At 36.1% G+C, this 24,234-nt stretch overlaps 1 protein-coding gene across 3 annotated transcripts in view; it reads right to left on the bottom strand.

The window, feature by feature from the left end:
• TANK (TRAF family member associated NFKB activator) overlaps window positions 1-24,234 on the bottom strand; it is a 75,642-nt gene that overhangs the window by 38,182 nt on the left and 13,226 nt on the right. For all 3 annotated transcript variants that reach the window (XM_024243448.3, XM_024243447.2, XM_009237776.4), the window contains one exon: window positions 17,972-18,119. In XM_024243448.3, the coding sequence (XP_024099216.1) occupies window positions 17,972-18,119 (148 nt within the window). The remainder of the gene's footprint in view (window positions 1-17,971; window positions 18,120-24,234) is intronic.

The raw sequence follows: 24,234 nt of genomic DNA, 5'->3' as shown, positions 1-24,234 counted from the left end.
TTTTGGGATGGAATAAATGTGTATTCTGTACATGTATCTCATATATTTTGTATGTGTGCAGGATATAAATCTGGGGGAGCCAGGGGTGAAATGCTATAATCTGAATGTGTGTCCCCACCAAAATTCATGTTGAAACTTAATCCCCATTGTGATGGTATTAAGAAGTGGGGCCTTTTAGGAGATATTAAGTTATAAGGGCTGCTCCCACATGAATAAGATTAAGACCTTTATAAAAGGGGCTTCACACAGAGTTCAGTCCTTTTTGCCCTCCATCCTTTCTTCCATATGAGAACACAGTGTTCATCTCCACTAGATGATGCAGCAATGAGGTGCCATCTTGGAAACAGAGACTGGGCCCTCACCAGACACCAAGCCTGCTGGAGCCTTGATCTTGGACTTCTCAGCCTCTAAAACTGTGAGAAATAAATTTCTATTATTTACAAATTACCTGGTATAAGGTATTTTGTTATAGAGTGCAAATGGACTAAGACACAGAGCATGTAGTCCATATGTTTATGAACAAAATCTCTGGTTATCACCGAAGCCAGATCTCTCAGTCATTTTTCTAGTTCATTGTAACCTAGGACTCAGGTGTTTCTTTATGAGAAATCAGTATGGTATCTCCATTGAATCAAAAACATTCTGTCAAGCAAACAAAACAAAACAAAAAACCAAGACCTGATTGTTCAAAGTTTACAAAGAGACAAAATGGACTAAATGATTAAAGATTAATGGCTATTAAAAGTTATAAAAATCGCACATTTGTTGAAAAATTCAAATAACAAAATGACCACTACCACCAACACAACAAAAATAATGTACAAGTACATACAGATATGTACAAAGTAAAACGTGGCAGTATCCTCCCTTACTTTGCCTTCCATTTTTCCTCAAGAGTAACTGCTATTGACATTTTGGTATATACCCTTTCAGAACTCCTGTATACATGTGTGTATATGTATCACACTTTTTTACAAATGAGAACTATTCTGCAACCAAATTTTTCAACTCAGCAACACATTATCATCATGTGATAATTTCATTTAATACTATGTACCAAAATCAGTTTTATTTTCTTTATCTCATTTAATCTTTAAACTGACCTTCCCAGGAGACTATTTTCCACATTCTACAGATGAGAAAACTGAGTCTTAAAGAGGTACAAAATAATCTGCCTAGGCTCACTGCAACCTCCACCTCCCGGGTTCAAGTGATTCTCCTGTCTCAGTCTCCCGAGTAGCTGGGATTACAAGCACTCCCGCATCACACCTGGCTAATTTTTGTATTTTTAGAAGAGACAGGATTTCACCATGTTGGCCAGGCTGGTCTTGAACTCCTGACCTCAAGTGATCCGCTTGCCTCAGGCTGCCATTGTGCTGGGATTACAGGTGTCAGCCACCGCGCCTGGCCCCCAAGTATCAATTTTAATCTTAACTATTAAGATTTCCCAGTAGATAGCAGAGCTAAGATTTGAATCTAGGCTTGCCTGAATACAAAGCCCAAGCCCCTAACTAACCACTATGCCACATCGTATTAGTACCTCTAGCTCACCTGAGGCCCTCTCTTGCTATATATTCTCTTCCTAGGTAATCTCATCCATGCCAGTAGCTCAAATTTTTCTTCTAGCTTAGATCTCTCTTCTAAGCTATAGATCTATGTGGCCAACTGTTCCTGGGGAAGCACTTAGAATATTCAAAACTGATGATTTCCCCCAATTACCACTTCCTCTCATCTCTCCTCTCCACCCCTCCAAAAGTCTGGTTCTTTGCTAGTATTCCTTTTCTCGGTATATGGTGCTCTTATCTATACAGAAAGCTGTAACCATCTTTGACATCTATTTGTTGTACAGCCAATCCATTACCAAGTATCAATTTTATTTATCTTTTTGAGATGGAGTCTTGCTCTTTCGGAGCTCTGTCTTGCTCACTGGAGTGCAGTGGCGTGATCTAGGCTCACTGCAACCTCCACCTCCTGGGTTCAAGTGATTCTCCTGCCTCAGGCTCCTGAATAGCTGGGATTACAGGTGCCTGCCATCACGCCTGGCTAATTTTTGTATTTTTAGTACAGACAGGGTTTCACCATGTTGGCCAGGCTGGTCTTGAACTCCTGACCTCAAGTGATCCGCCTGCCTGGGCCTCCCAAAAAAAGTGCCAGTATTACAGGTATGAGCCACTGTGCCTGGCCCCAAGTATCAAGTTTAATCTTAACTATTAATATCTCTTAAATCTATTACCACAAACTTAATGGACTGCTGCAATAGCCTATTCTCTAGTAGCCACTGTGTTCTTTGCAAAATGCACATGTAATCATATTACTCCATACTTTTTTCCTACCCCTCACCCTTGTCCCCCAAAAAACCTTAAATGGCTTCTTACGCTCCTAGAATAAAGAACCGAAAGTCCTCAATATGGTCTCCAAGTCCCTACTAAGAGCCCCTGACTCTTCTCATTGCACTATTTCCCTTATACTTTAAGCTCTTTTAGGCCAATGGGTTTTATAATGCAGGTCCTTGAACTTAAAAAGCCCTCCAAACCTGCCCTTTCAAAAATCATTATATAATGATAATCTTCTCTGACCTGCTGGATTAGGTCAAGTCCCCAAAAGACATTCTAAGAGCAATTTACCTTTCTTCTTGATACTTTGATCAGAGTTTCAAGCTATATTTGTGAGACTGTTTGATTAGTCTCTGCTTTACTAGACTGTGCCACCATTCCATGAAGCAGGAAGCAAGCATGTCTGTTTGCTTATCATTGTAGATTTAGTACTTAGTGCAGTTCCGGACGCATAGTAGCTGCTCAATATATTTTTGAATGAATATCATTAATTCTTTATTAACCAATCTCCTTGAACATATATCCTACATACCTGATTAAAAGTTTTAACAGGACATATTTCTGGAAGTAAAACCTTGGAAGAAAGGATACAAATATTTTCCATTCTGATAACGTGGAAAATGAATCTACCGGCAAAGTACTGACAATGTACAACAAAGAAATAAAGCTTTGATCAGAAACTACCTGGAGCACTTTTATTCTAATACCAGTAGCTTCATTAGGAAAAAAACCCAGAATGAACCACTTTACCCCGTCAACACTTTGGATAGAGTATATATGTTGTTGGGGGAAAAAAAATGAAAAAAAAAAGAGTGGTAAACAATAATCAGGCCATTTACATCTTATGTGAAAATGAAGGATTTCTTTTAACACAGTACCTACAATAAAGGTATTTTATGCCGTTTGCAATCCTTTAAAATATGTTTTACAAGCTTTTAGAGGTAACATAAGCCTTAGGCTAAAGGTTTACATTTCATATGGGTCAAGACTAGCTCTTGAATAAAGCAATCTTGACAACAAAACGGTCCTTATCGCTTAACATTTATTGTCAGAAAAACGTTAGAGAAGATCTGTAATTTATGATACAAAGACAAGGCACAGTCAAATTTACTCTTATTTTAGGCCTTCTCTTCAGCCTTACTGGCAAATCAATAAGACTCTTTGCTTAGCAAATTGGATGGTTTAAAATATTATGTATCCTTCACTTTTCTTCTCAGTACAAAGAAAAAGCAATTAATACAGCATAGCATCTGAATAATTTTAGAATTAAGGAGAATGCTTCCTTTCTATGTAAGACTTTGTCAGTTTTTGTCTTTTAATCAAGAGGGGGCAAGAAGAGAAAAATTCCATTTCAAATTTCTCTTCTCAACAAAGAGATTTCTATTTTCTAATTACATAATGCAAAGAATCTTGGGACAATCAGGAGAGGCCAGCTGCAGGTTTTCTATAACCTAATCATTTACGATTACGGTTATCTGACTTGTAAATTGCAATCAGTTTTAACATTTTCAGATGTTTTAATTATTTTATTACTGATTCTTGGAAAGATGGTCAAAGAAGCAACAGAAATTTCTCTCATGGAACAGTGGCAGAAATTGATGACAAGTAACTTGGTATGAGTAATAAACTGATTAAATATTTAATTCCATATTATGGAGTCTTGTGATACCTGAAACTCTCCAGGCAATTTTAGCCTAGTCAGCCAAAAGATGTGGCAAGGACTGCTAATTATTCCCCATATCCAATTTCTTTCTTTCTTAGAGTTTTAACAGGGCACACGGTCACCCAGCTAGAGGATATATTTACCAGCCGTCTTCACTACTAGATGTGATCATGTGACTAAGTTCTGGCTAGAGGGTGTGAACAGAAATAATCTGCACAAATTCTGGACAACATCATTAAAAGAAAGCTGCCTGCTCTTCACTTCTCTTCCCCTTCTCACTGGCAAGGAAATGAGGAGAGCAGCCACTGTGATTTGAGAGAGGGAAACCATATTTTAAGAACAGTAGAGCTGCCTTACTAGCCCTGTTCTATTCACCTGCGGACTGCTACAAAAGAGAGAACTTATTTATTTATTTATTTATTTATTTTTAAATAAAGACAGGGTCTCGCTATGTTGCCCAGGCTGGTCTTGAACTCTTGGGCTCAAGCAATCCTCCTGCCTTAGCCTCTCAAAGTGCTGGGATTACTCACATGAGTCTTTGTGCCAAGTGGAGACAAAAGTCAACTTTTATATTTATGCACTGTATTTCTTAGTCTCTCTGTAATAGCTTATCCTATATAACAACCAATTCAGGGGCCAAACCAACTCTATCACCCTATACTCTCCATAATAATCTTTTGTCTTATTCTGTAAGCATAGTAAAAGTTGTCTGGTCAGAGGCTATTGTGATTAAAAGATTCCTCTACTTTGGAATGAAGAGAAGACCTCTTAGTGTGGGTATGTATGAATGCTTACACATGCCAAGAAATGGAATAAGCAGTATTTGACTGTGAACCCTTTAAGTGAATGCTCTGTTTTATCTATCTTTTAATTGCTAGCATATATGATGTCCTTGGCACATGATAAATTGAAGGATCGGTAAAGGAAATATTAATAGCAAACTATACTCTAGCCTCTCTTGGTAAAAAGAGATGTATAAATCACAAAGTAAGGATTCATCCAAGAAGAGAGGAGACTATATTAAGTTATTCATAGCAATGGGAAGAAAACAGTTTGAAAACCTGGAATGAGCTATGACTTAGCTAGGTTAGTATAATGAGTACGGTCTTCGTTCTGATAAACTTAGTTTCAGTACAGATTCTGCAACTTAGATTGGAAAATCAACATTTCTGAGTCTCGGTTTCTTCATTTGAAAATAAAGCTAACAATGCCTACTTTTGTAGGGCTGTGACACCTGTAGAATATGCTCATTCATTAAATGTTAATTTTCCTTTCTGATTTATGAAGTAATATGAATTTAAATGTTGAAGGGAAGAAGATTGTTTCTGTGTATCTGAGATTAGTGCACTGCTTCCATGTATCTGAAATTGTCTGGTATTTTAGTATGGTCTAGAATGAGGGCTGTACCAGAGGATAAGCTAAAAAGAGCCATGTTTTAAGACTAGAGGTTCTAAAAAAAAAAACAATTTAACAGCATGGTGGCAAGAGAGCCTAGGCATAACAATGGAAAATTTAGTCTAGAACTAAAAGAGAAAAACACAATTTAGGGGCCAGGTAAAATATACTTCGTGATCAGTAGCAGGACACTAGTAGTGGTAAGAGGAGAGATTATCCTTTGAAATTTATGTGAAGTAAATTTAGGGAAAATAAAAGGTAGTATTATTCCACACAGCAGCTTATTAAACTCATTACGCTCTTACAATGGTACAGGTGAGAAAAAATGTTGAATATGTAAGTTCAGGTCTGGATATTCAGTTTAATGTGCCTTCCAAGTAGCAGTGATACATATGTGTATACAGTTCAGAGGGCAGGTCTGGACTAGGAATATAAATTTAGGAGTTAATTGTCACAGATATCTCAAGCCACAGGAAAAAATGAGAAGGTTCATATAAGAACAGAAAGTAAGGGCTGGGCATGGTGGCTCACACCTGTAATCCCAGCACTTTGGGAGGCTGAGGTGAGCAGATCACTTGAGGTCAGGAGCTCGAGACCAGCCTGGCCAACATGGTGAAACCCCATCTCTATTAAAAATAAAAAAATTAGCTGGGCGTCATGGCAGGCGCCTGTAATTTCAGCTACTCAGGAGGCTTAGGCAGGAGTATCATTTGAACCCAAGAGGCAGAGATGAGCCAAGTGAGCGCCACTGCACTCCAGCCTGGGCAACAGAGTGAGATTCCGTCTCAAAAAAAAAGAAAAATAGTGTTTCAAGAAGGAAGGGTAGTACAAGGTATTGTCAGGTATTCATGATATGAGGTAGGTTTATATGTACAAACCTGAAAGACTGTTGACAATTTTTGGCAGAGAAGTTACGGACAAGAAGTTTGTGGTCAAACATTTTTTGCAAATTCTAGCTCTACTAATTCTACTAACTTAGTAGCTATGTGGTTGTGGGCAAGTTACTTCATTTCTCTCACTTCATTTTCCTCATCCAAAAAATGAAACTAACACTTCCTTATAAGATTTATATAAGGATTAAATAACTGTAAAGCTCTCTGGCAAACAAACCTCAACAAATCTTAGTGATGAAGATGATGACATTAAAACATTTAAAACCTTTTTCAGATTAGCATGCTTCCATTTTTGAAAAAATATGATTCTCATACTCTGAAAGGATATATACCCAATTACTAACAATGGATAGCCCTAGGGAGTGAGGGAGAGGACTATCACTTTATATTCTGTACATTTTGAATTGTTTACTTTAAAAAAAATAAGCATGTGGTGCTTTTGTAATCTAAGCCAATAATATTTTAAAAATCACTTATCTGTTTTGTCTTTACCTCCCTTATCAATTTGGAATACTTGGATGTCTTTCCTGAACAGAATGCTCCTTAATGGATACAGCATACTGACTTCTCAAAGAAAAACTTCTGAGTCTCAAATTGCAGTGAACTGGAAGAAACACTGAGAGAAGAACTAACGTGCAGTATAGACAGCTAAGTGGTAAAAGGCTGGTGAGTTTATATAAATTGATGAGTGACAGTTGAATAGCAATAAAACATGGCTACTAAGATAATCTAGGCTAGACCAATTCTTTTTTTGTAATAGAGTTTTTAAAAATATGGTAAAATATATATCAAATAAAAGATTCACATTGTTGTGCAGCCATCACCACCATCTACCTCCAGAAACATTTTTCATCCTTCCTAACTGAAACTCTGTATCCATTAAGCACTAACTCCTCATTCCTTCCTCCCTCTCAACCTCTGGCAACTACCCTTCTACTTTCTGTCTTTATCAATTTGACTATTCTTAGTGTCTCACTTAAATTTAATCATACAATATTTCTGCTTTTATGACTGACTTATTTAACTTAGCATAACATGTCCAAGGTTCTACTCTGTAGCACGTGTAAAATTTTCTTTTCATTTTAAGGCTAAATACTACTATGTTGTGTGTATATGCCACCTTACGGTTATCCATTCATCTGCTTATGAACACTTGGGTTGTTTCCATCTTTTGCCTAATGTGAAAAATGCTTTTCTGAATCTGAATGTGCAAATATCCAACTGAGTCCTTGCTATCACTTCTTCTGGGTATGTAACCAATAGTAGTAGGATTGCTGAATCATATGGTAATTCTATGTTTAATTTTTTTAAGAATTGCCATGCCATTTTCCACAATGGCTGCATTATTTTACATTCCTACTAGCAATGCATAAGGGTTCTAATTTCTAAACATCCTTGCCAACACTTATTTTGCTTTTTTGAGTAACAGCCACACCAATGGGTGTGAAGTAGCATCTCACTGTGGTTTTACTAATGAATAGGGATGCTAAGCATCTTTTCATATGCTTATTGGCCATCTGTATAACTTCTTGGAGAAATCTGTAAAGTCTCTTGCCCATTTTAAATCCAGGTTTTGTTGTTGTTGAGCTGTAGTTCTTTATATATTCTAGATATCAATTTCTTACCAAATATGATTTGCAAATATTTTCTCTTATTCTGTGGGTTGCCTTTCCACTCTGTTGATAAGTGTCCTTTGACGCACAAAAGTTTTACTTTTGACGAAGTCCAACGTAACTATTTTTTCCTTAGTTGCCTGTGTTTTTGGTGTCATATGCAAGAAGTCACTGCCAAATCCAATGTCATAAAACTTTCCCCCTAAGATTTCTTCAAAGTCTTTCATGGTTTTTACCTCTTGCATTTGGTCTTTGATCTGTTTTAATTTTTGTATATGGAGAAAGGCAAGGGTCCAATTCATGAAAATGTGATTTCTTTCCATATATTTGTGTCTTCTTTAAATGGTTTGTTGTTAATGTATAGAAACACAACTGATTTTTGCATGTTGATTTTGTAACTTTACTGAATTTGTTTATTAGTTCTAACAGGTGGGTTTTTTTTGGGTGTGGAATCTTTAGGGCTTTCTATACTTAAGATCATGTTGTTTACAAACAGAGATAATTTTATTTCTTCCTATCCAATTTGATGCCTTTTATTTCTTTTTCTTCCTTAACTGCTCTGTCTAGGACTTTCGGTACTATGGTGAATAGAAGTATATCCTTGACTTATTTCGATTGTAGACAAAAAGCTTTCAGTCTTTCACTCTGGAGTATGATGTTAGTTGTGGGTTTTTCCTAGTTGGATGATCTTTATTTTGTTGAGTTCGTTTCCTTCTATTCTTAGTTTATTGAGTGTTTTTTAAAATCCTAAAACAGTGTTGAATTTTATCAAATGCTTTTTCTGAATCAGTTGAGAGGATCATGTTTTTTCTTTTTAATCCTGTTAACGTGGTATATTACATGGTATATACCATGACTAGTTTTGTATGCTGAACCATTACTGCATTATAGGAATAAGTCTCACTTTGTCATGGTATGTAATTCTTTTAATATGCTGTTGGATTTGATTTGCTAGTGTTTTGTTGAGGATTTTTTGCATCGATATTGTCTTAGTCTGTTTTGTGTTGCTATAGCAGAATACCTGAGGTTGGATAAATTATAAAGAACAGAAATTTATTTCTTCACAGTTCTGGAGGCTGGGAAGTCCAAAACTAAGACACCAGTATCTGGTGAGTCCAAAACCAAGACACTAGCATCTTCCACATAGTGGAAGGTATGATGTGGCTGAAGAGCAAAGAGAAAGGGCAGCAGGAGCCAAACTGACAGTTTTGGAGCAGCATTAATTATGCCCATGGGGGCAGAGCCCTCATGGCCTAATCATCTCTTAAAGGTCCCACTTCTTAATATTGTTATACTGTCAATTAAATTTCAACATGAGTTTTGGAGGTGACAAACATTCAAACCATAGCAAAAATTCGTAAGTGATACTAGTCTGTAGTTTTCTTTTCTAATAGTGTCTTTGGTATCAGGGTAATGCTGGCTTCATAGAATGGGTAAGGAAGTGTTACGTACTGTTCAAGTTTTTGGAAGAGACTGAGAGGATTGGTATTAATTCTGTTTTAAATGTTTGGCAGAATTCACTGGTGAAGCTATCTCATCCTAGGCTTTTCGTTGTTGGGAAGTTTTTGATTACTGATTCAATCTCCTTACTAGGTAAAGGTCTATTCAGATTTTCATTTTCTTCATGATTCATTCTTAGTAGTTTGTGTGTTCCTAGGATGTTTTACTAGCTTATCCAATCTGTTGGCATACAATTGTCATAGCACTCTTTTATGATATTTTTAACTTTTGTAAAGTTGGTAATAATGTCATTTTCTTATTTTAGTTATTTGTCTTCCCTCTTTTTTAGTCAAGCTAACTAAAGGTTTGTCACATTTCTTGATCTTTTCAAATAGTCAACACTTGTTTTTGTTTTTCTGTATTGTTTTTCTATTTTTTATTTATATTTGTTTTCATTTTTATTATTTTCTTCTTTATGCTAGTTTTGGGTTTAGTTTGTTCTTTCTCTAGTTTCTTCAGGCATACAGTTAAGTTACTGATTTGAGATCTCTCTTCTTCAATACATGCATTTACAGCTAAACATTTCTCTATTCACTGCTTTTACTGCATCCTAGAAGTTTTGGTACTTTGTATTCACACTTTCATTTGTCTCAATATATATTCTAATTTCCCTTGTGATTTCTTTTTTGACCCACTGGTTGTTTAAGCGTGTTATTTAATTTGTACATAGTTGTGAATCTCCCACTTTTCCTTTTGCTGATTTCTAGTTTCATTTCATTGTGATTAGAAAACATACTTGGCATGATTTTAATCTTTTTAAATTTATTAAGTCATTTTTAATGGCCTCTCCCAGATAATGTTGCATATGCCCTTGAGCAAATGTGTATTCTGTTGTTGCTGGCGTTTTTACATATGTCTGTTAGGTCTAGCCGCTCTACAATGTTGTTCAAATCCTCTATTTCCATATAGATCTTTTGTCTAGTTGCTCTATCCATTATTTAAAGTGTTTAAAGTATAATACTTTAATTCTCCTACTATTATCATAGAGCTGTAATGTTTCTTCCTTCAATAGTGTCAATGCTTGCTTCATATACTTTGGAGCTCTGGTGTATGATGCATATATAACTGTTAATATTTGCTTGATAAACTGACCCTGTTATCATTATATAATGTCCCTTACCTGTCTCTTGTAGTAGTTTTTGTTGTTTTGTTCTTTTATTTTTGAGACAGGCTCTTGCTCTGTCATCCAGGCTCCAGAGCAGTGGTGCAAACATGGCTCACTGCAGCCTCCACCTCTGGGGCTCAACCAATCCACCTGCCTGTCTCCTGAGTAGGTGGGACTACAGGAGCACACCACCATACCTGGTGTTTTTTGCTTTTGTTTTTTTGTAGAGATGGGATTTTGTCATGCTGGCCCAGGCTGGTCTTAAACTCCTGTGCTCAAACGACCCACCTGCCTCTGCCTCCCAAAGTGATGGGATTACAGGTGTGAGCCACCATGCCCAGCTTGGAACAATTTTTGATTTAAAGTCTGTTTTGTCTGATTTTAGTATATTCACTCTTGCTCTCTTTTGGTTATTAACAACTGTATGAGTGTTCTCCCTTTTCCACCTCTTTGCCAGCATCTGTTATTTTTTCGTCAAATTTTTTAATCAAGAAAACTATTTTAACTCAGGTGAGACAATATCAAATTGTGGTTTTGATTTCCATTTTCCTAATGATTAGTATGTTAAGCATTTTTTTAAATACCTGTTGGCCATTTGCATGTCTTCTTTTGAGAAATGCCTATTCAGATCTTTTGCCCATTTCAAAATTGATTTGTTTTTGTTGTTTTGCTATTGAATTGAGTTCTTTATATAGCCTGCTTATTAATCCCTTGTCAGACAGATAGTTCGCAAATATTTTCTCTCATTCTGTAGGTTGTCTCTGTACTTTGTTGATTGTTTCTTTTGTTGTGTAATTTTAGCTTGATGTAATCCCATTTGTCTAATTTTGTTGCCTGTGCCTTTGAGATCTTACCCAAAATATCTTTGCCCAGACAGATGTCCTAAAGCATTTCCCCAATGTTTTCTTCTAGTAGTTTCATAGTTTCAGGTCTTCTATATAATCTTTAATCCATTTTGATTTGATTTTTATATATGGTGAGAAATGAGGGTCTACTTTCATTCTTCTGTATATGGTTATCTAGTTTTCCTAGCACTGTTTATTGAAGAGACTGCCCTTGAAACCAATAAAGGAGGAAAACAGTAAGGGAGAAAACCATGAAAATATCCAAATAAAAACCACTCCAACCAAATGGGATAGTAAATGCAAAGGTTCTGAAATAGGAATATATTTGAAAAATAACAGGAAGCCCATGTGGTAGAAAAGCTGTGAGAGAATACAGTGGTAGGAGATAAATGGAGTGTCTGGTAAGGACCAGATTAGGCTCTGCCTTAGTAGGCCACAGGAAGGACTTTCGTTGTTTTACTTTTTTTGAGCCAGGGTCTCGCTCTGTCACCCAGGGTGGAGTGCAGTGGTGTGATCTCAGCTCACTGCAGCCTCAATCTCCCTCAGCCTCCCAGGATCACTGGGCTCAAGCAATCCTCCCACCTCAGCCTCCTGGGTAGCTGGGACTACAGGCACATACCACCATGTCCAGCTAATTTTCTTCATAATTTTGGCTTTTATTTTATAGAAATCACTGAAAAATTTTGAGTAGGAGACTGATATAATTAACATTTAAATATTTCTTTTTAAAAGGATCACTCTGGCTGTTGTGTAATGTGATTGTAAAAAGGCATGAATTATTTTTTCACTTTATGTTCAAGCTTTCTCCTCTCTCTCTGCTATATTATTTATTCTTCCACATTGTTTCATTCATCCAAAAAAAGAAAAAAAAAACAAAAAACAGAAAACCTCACTAGTTATCACTCTATTTATCTTCTGCACAGTCAAGCTTTTAACCACGTGGTTTATATTGTCTTTACTTCTTCATTCCCTAATTCTCCTCAGCCTACTACAATCTGCCCTTCCCACTCAACTTAATTGCCTTCATAAATGTCAGTAACCTCCACATAGCCAAATGCAATTGGCTTCTCAGTTGTCATCTTACTAGATTTCTTGGATATCTGGTACTGCTAACTAGTGCTTCCTTCTTATTTCTAATGCCTTCTATGATACTACACTCTTTTTCTATAATTTGTTTCTTACCTTGTAGAGTGGTTTTTATTAGTTTCCTTAATGATTTTTCCCTCTCTATGCCTATTCTGTAAAATATTGGTATTCTCCAAGTTCTCTTCCTATGCCTCTGAAATTGCTTATGTTCTGAATCTCCAGAAGCCAAGTGACTGACCTTCTTCCTTTCCTTCTCCCTCTCCCACTTCTATCCTTCAAATATTCCTTCAACCTATACACTCTTAACTGGGAGATGTTATCCACATTTAAGGATACAACAAAATCCATTACTTCCATATCTACATTTTCCAATTCAGAACTTTTTCTAGGCCTAGATCCAAATTTACAACCATCCATTGGCATCTTCACCTATAAGCCTCATAGGTAACTACAAATATTAACTAAAACCTAATTATAGATCTTATTTCCCCACCCCAAATTTGTACCCTCTTATCCATCCTTGGTTTCAGTCATCAGCACCACCATTAATCCAGTAATTTATTCCAGATACCAGGATACCATCTGAGAGGGTACAAGGCCTCAGATGTGGCCTGCATTCAGGTGCCCCTGCTTTCCATTTTATCTCTTCAATAAACCTTAAATCTTTTCCCCAACTCATCTCTAATGCTTAATTTATGTCCTCATTTTGATTGCTTGAAATGATTGCCATTCACTTTTTTAAAAAATTGAGGTATAATGTATATGTGCATACATTTAGTATGTATATTAATAGATATTTTATGTATCATATAACTACATAATTTTATATCAATACATATATTAAAGTGCATAAAGTGCAACTGGATAGTTGCCAGTTATTTTATATTGCTTGCTCTTAGAACATTGCTTAGTATGAAATAGGTTCTTAATATATATTTGTTGAGCTCAATTTCACATTGTTCTGTATCCTATCTATCTTTATCCCACTGTCAGGAAGACTGTTCCAAAGCACGTATTAATCCTTCGATAACTTTTGATTGAAAAAGGATATAGTACAAACTACTTAGCCATACCAATCTACCTTTACAGGTTCTTTTCCTGGAATGTCCCATCATTCTCTTTGAAGCTATACGATTCCTTGTGGTACATGAAATGTATCATATACTCTCTCACTTCTGAGTTGTTTTTAATATATAGTGCTCCTCCTGCTTCTTCCCCAGTTTGCTAAACTCTTCCTAACCTTAGCACAAGTATTGACTCACATTGAGCTTATTACCTGATTCTCACAGACCAAGTGTCTCTTCTCTGTGCTCATGTATTATCCTATACTCATCTCGATTGTAGTGCAAAATACACTATAGTAATAACTACCGTCTTTTCTTTTTTTATTCTACTATATAGTAAAATATCTATTTTATTTATGATTTATTGAACTTTTTAAAGTTCCTTAATGATATAAATGATATTTTATTTATTTCAGTATTCTCAAAACTTCATTAAGGGCCCAGTACTTAGGAGGTACTCAATAAATGTTTCTTAAATAAATCTACCAGAATATTTTGAATTTAACATATAAGAATATATATTATACATTTTTTCTTCATCCATTCTTGAGTACTTAACAAATATTACCTTTGAAAACTAAATGTAAAAAAAATTTCCCTTTTCCTTCCTTGGAATATATGCTAATGTGAGCAAAGGCTTCTTCCACAGCAGATAAGGGGGTTAAACTCCCAATTGCTTACCAATGGCTAGTGCAAAAAGAACAGGAGTTAACAGGAATTCCTGTTTCTGTCTTATCCAAAAGATATCTTAATACTCCTCTAGAAGAAATATAGAATTGTCATGGTTTCTTAATGAACCTAAGAAGAACAAACGTTGAGTTTTTTTGCTTTCTACAAAAGTAGCTATGTCTTAAACTTGAACTGAAAAAAAAAAATTCAAATTCTAAACTTCATTTCAATAATTTTAGAAAGCCCTCTCTCATACTGTGCACTCTTTCCTGTTATCCACCCCTAATGAAGACTTACAGTCCGTAAGTATTCATAGGTATTCCATAATGGAGTATTCTTTTGTAAACCAAGAGGAGACTCACAAAGAATAATGATGATTTCTGAAGAATGGAGGGGGTTATGAATGACAGCTAGTTTTAAAGATTTATCAATTAGAAAGGAGAAGGAAATTGTGTTGCTCCTGTATTTAAGGAAGAAGCTAATAATTGCATGGCTAGCTGTGGCATTATGATTAGGTTTTTGTCCATAGTTCCTAGCTCATAACTCTCACAACACTTGTTATAGTCTTTTGTTACAATGCTGAGGTGCTTCAGGCCTTGGAAGCAGGCCTCAGGAAACAGTCTCTCTCTCTCTCTCTCTAACCTTCTCCTGCCCTTCTCTCACTTGCTGAAGACAGGACTCTAATATGACTATGGGTTATCAGACCTTCATTCCAGAGAGGGTCCTGCTGCATACTCTGGAGGAAGGAATGCTCCACAGAATAACCAAGAAGAATCTGAATAGACAGGAACTGCTGGGTTTAGATCACACCCTTTTTGTGCAATCACATTTTGAACTGGTTGTCCATTCTTCAATTGTGGACAATCAATGAAGTCTCCATAGAAGCCCCAAAGGACAGGGTTCAGGGAACTTCTGGGGAGCTGAACATGTGGAGGTTCACAGAAAGATGAAGAACTCATCCACGTGCTGGGAGTGTAGTGCACCCCAACTCCCCAAAGACAGAAGCTCCTGTACTCGGGACCCTTTCAGACCTCACCTTATATGTCTCTTCATTTGGATGTTAATATCCTGTAAAATATCCTTCAAAATAAACTGGTAAAAGTAAGTATTGGTTCCCCTGAGTTCTGTGAGCCACTCTAGCAAATTAATCAAACCCAAAGAGGGGGTTGTGGGAACTCCAACTGGAAACTAGTCGGTTAGAAGTTCTGGAGGCCGGAACTTGCAACTTGGGGAGGGGAGAGGGTGGTCTTGTGGGACTGAGCCCTTTACTTGTGGGATCTGATGCTATCTCTGAGTAGATGGTGTTGGAACTGAATTGGAGGACATCTAGCTGGTGTCCACTGCTTAATATGTGGGGAGAAACCCACACACATTTGGTCACAATTGTCAAGTTTTCTTAATGAACCTAATCACAAAATAAGAAGAATAAACTCTGAGATTTTTTTTTTTTAATAAAAATGGTTACGCCTTAAACTTGAAAGGAAAAAAAAAAATCCAAATTCTAAACTTCAATTCTCTGACCTTCTCCTGTTCTCTTCTTCTATGTTGTTGATTACTGTTGTTGTGTGAGATTAGAGGAAAAACAAGGTTTGAGAGCTTTTCCAAAATATTAGCATATTAGACTTCAGAGTTTCACAGGCTAGTAATTTTCTTTTTTAATTGGGAAAACCAACATAAGATCCCTCACTTTCAACTGCCTGTGCAGAAGTAATTTAACACAGCAGGCCTGAGGCTGTTGTCTTCAGAAAGGTTTAGGTGCAAGTTTTCCCTTGGCTAGTGATGTGGTTTGCCTCTGTGTACCCACCCAAATCTCATGCTGAATTGTAATTCCCAATGTTGGGGGAGGGACCTGGTGGGAAGTGACTGGATCATGGAGGCGGATTTTCCCCATGCTATTCTTGTGATAGTGAACAAGTTCTCATGAGATTTGATGCTAAAAGTGTGTGGCACATCCCCCCTCCCTTGCTCTCTCTCTCCTGCCACCTTTGAAGAAGGTACTTGGTTCTGCTTTGCCTTCCGCCATGATTGTAAGTTTCCTGAGGCCTCCCAGTCATGCTGCCTGTTAAGTTTGTGGAACTGTAAGTCAATTAAACCTCTTTTCTTCATAAATTACCCAGTCTCAGGTAGTTCTTTTTTTGTTGTTGTTGTTTTTGAGATGGAGTTTCGTTCTTATTGCCCAGGCTGGAGTGCAATGGTGCAATCTCAGCTCACTGCAACTTCCGCCTCCTAGGTTCAAGTGATTCTCCTGTCTTAGCCTCCCGAGTAGCTGAGATTACAGGCATGTGCCACCATGCCCGGCTAATTTTGTACTTTCAGTAGAGATGGGGTTTCACCATGTTGGTCAGGCTGGTCTCAAACCCCTGATCTCAGGTGATCCACCTACCTCAGCCTCCCAAAGTGCTGGGATTACAGGCGCAAGCCACCACGCATGGCCATCAAGTAGTTCTTTATAGCAGTGTGAGAACGGACTAATACAGCTTGCATCTGGGAACCTGGATTTTGAAAACCTTTCCTAAATGATAATGTTGTGCCTACTGTGCCAGCCCACTTAAGACTATACAATGAGATTTACAATGAACACCTTTCCTTTTGAGAGAGTCTGGAATTTTGGTTGACAAGAGGGTGCCTATGTGATCAATCCTCAATTAAAAAAAAAAAAACAACAAACCCTGAACTCTGAAACTAAAATGGAGTTCCTGATGTACTGCACACGTTACTGAATTTTAAAGTTGAAGGAAAGGTGTATAGGAAGGCTGAACAACATGGATTCCTCTAGACTCCTCCTGATGTCTTTTTCCATTAATAATCTGGCTATATATCTTTACTATGTCACTGTAATAAATCTTAGCTATGACTATGATCGAATGTTGAGTTGTATGAATCCTTCTGGGGAATCACAGAACGTGTAGGTGAAATTGGAGACTTCTGAAGCACTACTATGTAAACATAATAAACAAGGAGAGAATCCTATCATCATCATTTCACAAAAGTATATGTTAATAAAATTCTGCTCTTTACTTTGATCGTATGGAAACATGGAACATAACAACAGAATAGAAGGCAGAATTTTAAATGAAATAAATGTAGCATTATGAGAAGTTTAATAATTAGCCTTATTTTTCTCATTTTGCTGCAGATCAGTGAAAATCTCATCATGAACCGGTAACAGACATGTGCTTAAGAACTATGAGGTTAAGTAATTTTTGCCTGGATAGGCCTTTCCTCCAATTTACTTTCTTCTGAAACTAAAAGTACTAAAAATAAATGTTATGTGTACAGGGATAATTGTAAAAGCTGAAACTTTAGTAAGTCATTAAAGATTTCACTGAAATAGTCTACTTTGACTCGTTACAAAGAATGGAAGAGTATTATAAATTAATAACAAATTTAGTTCTTAAATATTTTAAGACTTGAAAAGTTTTCCTGCCAGCCAAATAACAACATAAAAAACAGCAAAACCAAACAAACAGAGACAGTGATACTTCTGTGTCATAAAACTGTTTTTATAGTTATTTCTTCCTTATTTATAAATACTGATATTTTAAAATTATTTATGGAAGACAACATTCACAATCTTTCACAATCACCTGAAAAGGAGCCCATCAAATCAACTCTTCCTATGGGTTGCAATATTTTTTAAACAACAAACAAGAACTTCAAATTTCATCCATTAATATATACCTGCATTTCTGTAATTATAGTTCTTCAGGGCAATTTCTAACAATATAACATTTTTCAGATGCAAAAGGCTCTAAAATTCCATGTACCAAGATAAAGAATAACTTTCAAAACCAGAACCACACACCTTTTGCTGTAATTCTTTTACTGCAGAATCTCTATCCATGCATGCCTGCCGGAAGGCTTCATATGCTTTATTGAGTTGCTCGCCAATGTTTTTATCCATTCCTCTTCGTCCTGTAGCATCACTATAAAGGATGGAGTAAATGACAGGTCTGCAAAATAATGAGATCAAGTTAGATAATTACTAAGTTACATAAATCTCATTTTAAAAATGCATCTTAAAGATAGTTCTATAAGGTTTACCACAAACATTATAGCACCAAGTACTATAAACATAAGTCTCATCTAAAATCCTGACTAGAAATCTTATGAAACCTTAAGTTCCACAATTTTTAAATATTCTTATTCTAATGTTCAAGGAGCAAGTGGGGTTCCAGTTCAAGAAGATGCTACTTTGAGAATACTAATCTATAAACTTAATCTAAAAATGAGAAAATATAAAAGGCCATTTTAAATTCTTTATTATAGAAATGTACAATAGGATCAGCAATGTGGGAAGGGATTTCATTTTACTAAATGGACTCTTACTCCCACTTATGAGGTGAATTCTTGCTACACTGAAATTAGAGGAAAATTAAATAGATAGTAAATGTTTGTGGATGGAGTTCGCACTGTTGTTACCACAGAGCAATTAAAATGTGTGAAAATGCTCTTATTTTAGCACAAAATCTAGGGAGAGCCGCTGTTGCATTGTACATTAAAAAAGAAAAATCACATCCCATCAGTCCTACCCCCACTACCAACTAGTTTTCTAGCTTCCCTGCTGTTTCTGAATACAGGTGATTTGCTCAGTGGAGGTAATTTGGTTTTATAATCTCAGTTTGCATAACATCTCTTAACGACATTCCTTGGCTCTGAGCAGAAGGCTAACTAATGACTCTGATTCTTCCTGTCCAACTGTAAAAACCACAACACAGGACCTTTCTCTTAATTCTCTAAAAGCTACCGACTAGACAAAGTTCTCTATCAGTTATATTGGGTACCAAGTTATTTCATATTTGTGAAAATTCTTCAAAATTTCAGTCTCTAATCTGTTATAACATCTTTTGTTATATCTTCAGGCACACTTTTTTAATTTTCACATTTTCAATTGAGATACAATTCATATAATATAAAACCCACTATTTTAAAGTGTACACTTTGGTATTTTTTAGAATATTCATTATGTTGTGCAATCATCACCATCATCTAATTCTGGAACATTTTAATCACCCTCCCTAAAACAGTCCATACCTATTAAGTTAGTCTCAATCCTCCTCTTCCCCCATCTCCTGGTAACCATTAATTTTTTTTTTGTCTCTATGGATTTGTCTATTTTTGACACTGCATATAAATGGAATAATACATGGTTTTTGTGTCTGGCTTCTTTCAGAAAGATAATATTTCTGAGGTTCACCCATGATGTAGCATGTAACAGTACTTGACTCCTTTTTATGGCTAAATAATATTCCATTGTATGGATATGCAACATGTTGTTTATTCCACAGTTGATGGACATTTGAGTTGTTTCTACCTTTTGGCTGTTATGAATAAAGCTACTGTGCACGTTTGTGTATACATTTTTGTGTGAACACGTTTTCAATATTTTCAGATATACACCTAGAAGTGGAACTGCTGAGTCATATGGTAATTCTATGTTTAACTTTTTGAGGAACTGCCAGTTTCCATAGAAGCTGTACCATTCTACATTTCCACTAGCATTGTATAAGGGTTCCCCTTTCTCCACATCCACACCAATACTTCTTATAGTCCACTTAAAAAATTACAGCCATCCTAGTGGGTGTGAAAGGATACCTTATCAAGGTTTTGATTTGCAGTTCCCTAATGACGAGCATCCTTCCATGAGCTTATTGGCCATTTGTGTATCTCTGGCAATTTATCCATTCAAATCCTGTGTCCACTTGTAATAAATGGGTTATTTGTCTTTTTATTGTTAAATTTTAAAAGTTCTTTATATATTCTAGAAATTAGACTCTTATCCAATATATGATTTGTAAGTATTTTCTCCCATTCTGTAGATGCCTTTTCACTTCTCGATAGTGTCCTCTGACACACAATGTCTTTAATTTTAATATAGTCCAATTTACCTATTTTTTCTTTTGTTGTTTGTACTATTGGTGTCATATCTAAGGAACTGTTGCCTAATCCAGGGTCATGAAGATTTTCAATTGTTTCTTTTTAAGAAGTTTATAATTTATATTAAAGTCTTTGATCCATACTGAGTTAATGTTGTATAAGGTATGAGGTACGGGTCCAGATTCGTTCTTTTGCATGAGGTTAGCCAATTGTCCTGGCATTATTTGTTGAAAGGGCTATTCTTTTCCCACTGAATAGCCCTGGCACCCTTGACAAAAATCAACTGATCATAAATCACAACATTTTTTTAATACCCACATGCAAGTAATCTTTCAGCCAAAGTCTTTCATTTTAAGAGACTAAATACATTTTAAGTAATTTACCAGGCTCAATAAAAACAATTCCAGGGTTTTAGATAACAATGTCATTACTTTTAGAAAAACTGAAGAAATGGCAATTCTTTATGCATTCCACTTAGGAAGTTAGCTTCTACTGCTACTTCTGATAGATGAAAAAGTTGAAATCCTGTTAACGATAATTAATGTTGCTAGGATCTCTGCCCAGACATAGACACTATGGAAACATAAGCAGTTAGCATTAATAAAAAGCATCATTTTGAGTATTTTAGACACTGCTTCATTCAAAAACATACTAAGGCTACTTACAAAAAATACATGAGATTAAAAATATATATGCAAAGAGGAAAGAAAAAGTAAGTATAGGTAGTCACAGGGACTATAATATACTATAATAAACTAATACAGAAGTTAGAGGTTTTAAGTAGCTAAGTGGCTATCTATCACTGCCTTAAAAAGCTGCATGTCATTAAAAATTGTCAGTATAAACCACACCTGTACCTTTAGATCTGGGACAAATAAGAGCCTTGAACTGGAAATCCATCTAGTCCCTTGCTTTGTTCTATTACTGACTGACCCTTAGTTAACGGCCACTAAATCTTTTGGGACCAAAGTTTCTTTTTCTTCAGTACAAAAAGGTGTTTGGACCCAATTTCTAAGAAACTTCCTTTTTCTACAGTTCTTGAGTTTGTGAGTTAAAAATGCATGTCTGTTCCATCATGAAGGTGCATTCTTGTTTTTAAAAATGTAAATGCAGCACTAAAAATAGCTGCATCATATGCAAGTAAATCATGTGGCGCCATCCCTTCAGGTCCTTGAATTAGATCACACAAATGTCACTAAGAGAGGAGCTACCGAGTAAATTCCACACGGATGCACCCTATTTCCTGAAATAAGAATGTATGCTGAAGAAACAAGTTCCAGGTTGATACAAATAAGTAAATGATACTTTTAATTCCTATTTCACAACCAAGAAGAGAATCAGGTGTTAGATCAGTGACACTGACCAGAGAAAAAGGAAAGTCTCTGGGACTCAGCTAATTAAACTGGACAGATTTCAAATATTAACACCCTGAACTTTAAAGCCACTTGTTTATTTATTTATTTTTAGCATTTGTTAAGTATAAAATTAATTTAAGAGGCAGCTATATTTCAATTACATTTCAGTACACCTTCCGCAATATTTGCCAGACTCCAGGAAAATGCTTTTTATTTACAGTAAACATGCTTGAACCTAAATCTCATGGTTAAGCTCATTCTCCAAACCCAGGAGGCTGATGCTATAGCAATCTCTCCCTTGAAAACACTCTCCTAGTTAGGGTTTTGCTTTATTTCTGGATTTGGTTTGCTGGTTTCCTTCCATTACATGAGAAAAAAATTCTGAAATCCCAGAAGGTAGCAGGGCTAGCTCAATGCAAATCACCATCCCAATCTTGTCCCCTGCAGTTCTTCTGGAGCCTGGATACTCTCATCTACCCACTGTTGTCACTCTAGCAGTAATTCCTTTTTTCCTACCCAGACCAGTGGTTCAGACAAGCAAAACTGAGGGCAGTAGGTTCTTGTGCCACCTCTCCAGCCCAGTGATTGCCCATGGTGTGCCTGTCCACGAAGAAACACCAAGAAAATCCCTGCTTCCTCTTTCATTGATCCCTTGGTTCAATAATGAAACTGTCCTGGAGTAAGAGAGGCAGCATGAGCAAGAAAGATAATTTTCCCTTCCTTTGGTAAAGCTTCCCAGCCCTAGCAAAGCTTTGATTTTAATAAAATATATCCCATTACCATTCAATCAGAACAAGGTATTTGCTGGCTTATTATGTGTAAGGCACCATATGGGGAACAGCAAGGGATTCAGATATAGTACTATCTTAAAGTTATGTTTCTTTCACAAAGTATTTTCATCAATTCTTCATTTCCTATTACATATTAACATTCCTGTTTGACTGATAAGGCTCAGAAGTCTTAAATGACTTATCTACAGCTATAAAGCTGTGTTATGAACTAGATTAAATCTTTAAAATTCTTAGTTCAAGGATTGTTCATTACAGCCAGCTGCAAAGTGCTCTCCCAGGGTGTTATGGTCAATATGCTTATTTGATAAAATATTTAGTGCCAACTACGAGCAGAAGTGTGCTGGGTACCACTGATGCAGTGAGAACGAAACAGACATGAAATCTCCTCCCTTGAAGGTACCATTAACTGTAACTTGAAGCATATAGTATATGAGCATCCTAAGATATCCAAAAGGCTAGAGTTTGGAGAGGAAAGTTAATCTATTTATGAAGTTTAGGAAAGGCTTTGAGAGGTAGGTGGTATTTGAATAGGGTGTTGAGATACAGGTGGGAATGATCTTACCCAATCCTTTTATTTAATTATCAAACGGCAGTCATCCTTTTTCAAACAGGTTTCCCACTGTGATAAGGATGTTTTTAATATTAAATAATATCAATTCTTTACTAAAACAGGCCAGGATTACATGCATTTCTTATGCACTGCTCAGTTTGATTTTCCTGATCAGGACAACCATGCAAACCTGAGACAATTCTTAAGCATAACAATGATGGTTACTATAAACATGACGGATTATGCTAAAGCTTTTCCATGATGCCTGAAAACAAGTAGGGGTGGAAATGAAAGAAAAGGCAAGTTCTGCAGCCTTGATTTTCTTTGTTATTAAGACAAAGAGTTTGGATAACAGAGTCTCCTTTAACTTTATAATTGCATAACATTACCAAACTATACAGAGCATAAAAACTTTTGCTCAGCAAATACAGTGACTTATTTTTCCTCATAAATGATATCATATATTTAAAAACAGTAGCTGCTTTGTCTTAATTTATGTTACAAATTAAGCCTTGATTGCAAACCAGTTGCTAGGGCATTTCATTTCACAATGGTGAGAAGCAAGGAGTAAAGTTATATAGAGTGTCCTGGAAGTAAAGAGATGATATGATACTGTAAAAATATGTGATATGAAAAATATGTGATTACCAATAATACTGTGAAAATTACTGTGACTTTTGTTTATTCAATAACATTTATATATTCCCTCCTAAACACTTTACTAGAGTGAAAAAAAATATAGGCTTTAAATTCAGACCCCAGATCTGCAATTTCCTAGCCATTTACTGAACTCTGAACATCAGTTTTCATATCATACATAGTTTGTAGGGTTACAATAAAAATTAAGACCATATATACAGTAAAAATTAAGTAAAATTTAAGTGAGACCATATATAAAATATGTTATTTGTTCCTCAATATCTATTCTCTCCTTCTCTTATAGTACTAATACTTCTGATTTTTAGCTGGTGTGGTCATGTGACTACGTGCTAGTCATTGGCAAATGGGTGTAACTTCCATAACAAGTTTTCCCTTTCACCTTTTTTCCCAGCTGGATGGAATGTTACAGTGATAAGCCACCTAGAACACTGGGATGCAGGCAACCCTTGTTTAACCACTGTTTTGTGGGTCTCTAAAGGAGGAACTGCGCTGTATCCTGATTGGTACAACGTTCAAGACTGGTTCAGTGTTGAACACACAGTAGGCACTCCTTTTCTCCCTGGGAAAGTGAAAAATAGTCATGGTCTTTGCCTTTTTCTCCAATTAGAGCTTATAATTGAGTGAGGCAGACACACATGAAAATAATTAGCCAAAAGGTCAATTATAAATGTTTAAAAAAAAAGGTCTGGGCACATCTTCACAGAGGTCTGGGTAGCACAGGTATAAGCATTTGTAGACCTCACCCAATGGTTCACTAGAGATTTATGCATTTCATTCAAAGTTCTACCTAAAAAGAAGAAAAAGAAAACTTAAGTAAAAGGTATATAAGATAAAG

The sequence above is a fragment of the Pongo abelii genome, chromosome 11, assembly GCF_028885655.2.
Source record: "Pongo abelii isolate AG06213 chromosome 11, NHGRI_mPonAbe1-v2.0_pri, whole genome shotgun sequence".
In the NCBI taxonomy this organism is placed as follows: domain Eukaryota; kingdom Metazoa; phylum Chordata; class Mammalia; order Primates; family Hominidae; genus Pongo; species Pongo abelii.
The sequence above is the reverse complement of the archived record's forward strand: the minus strand, read 5'-3'. Positions and strand labels throughout refer to the sequence as shown.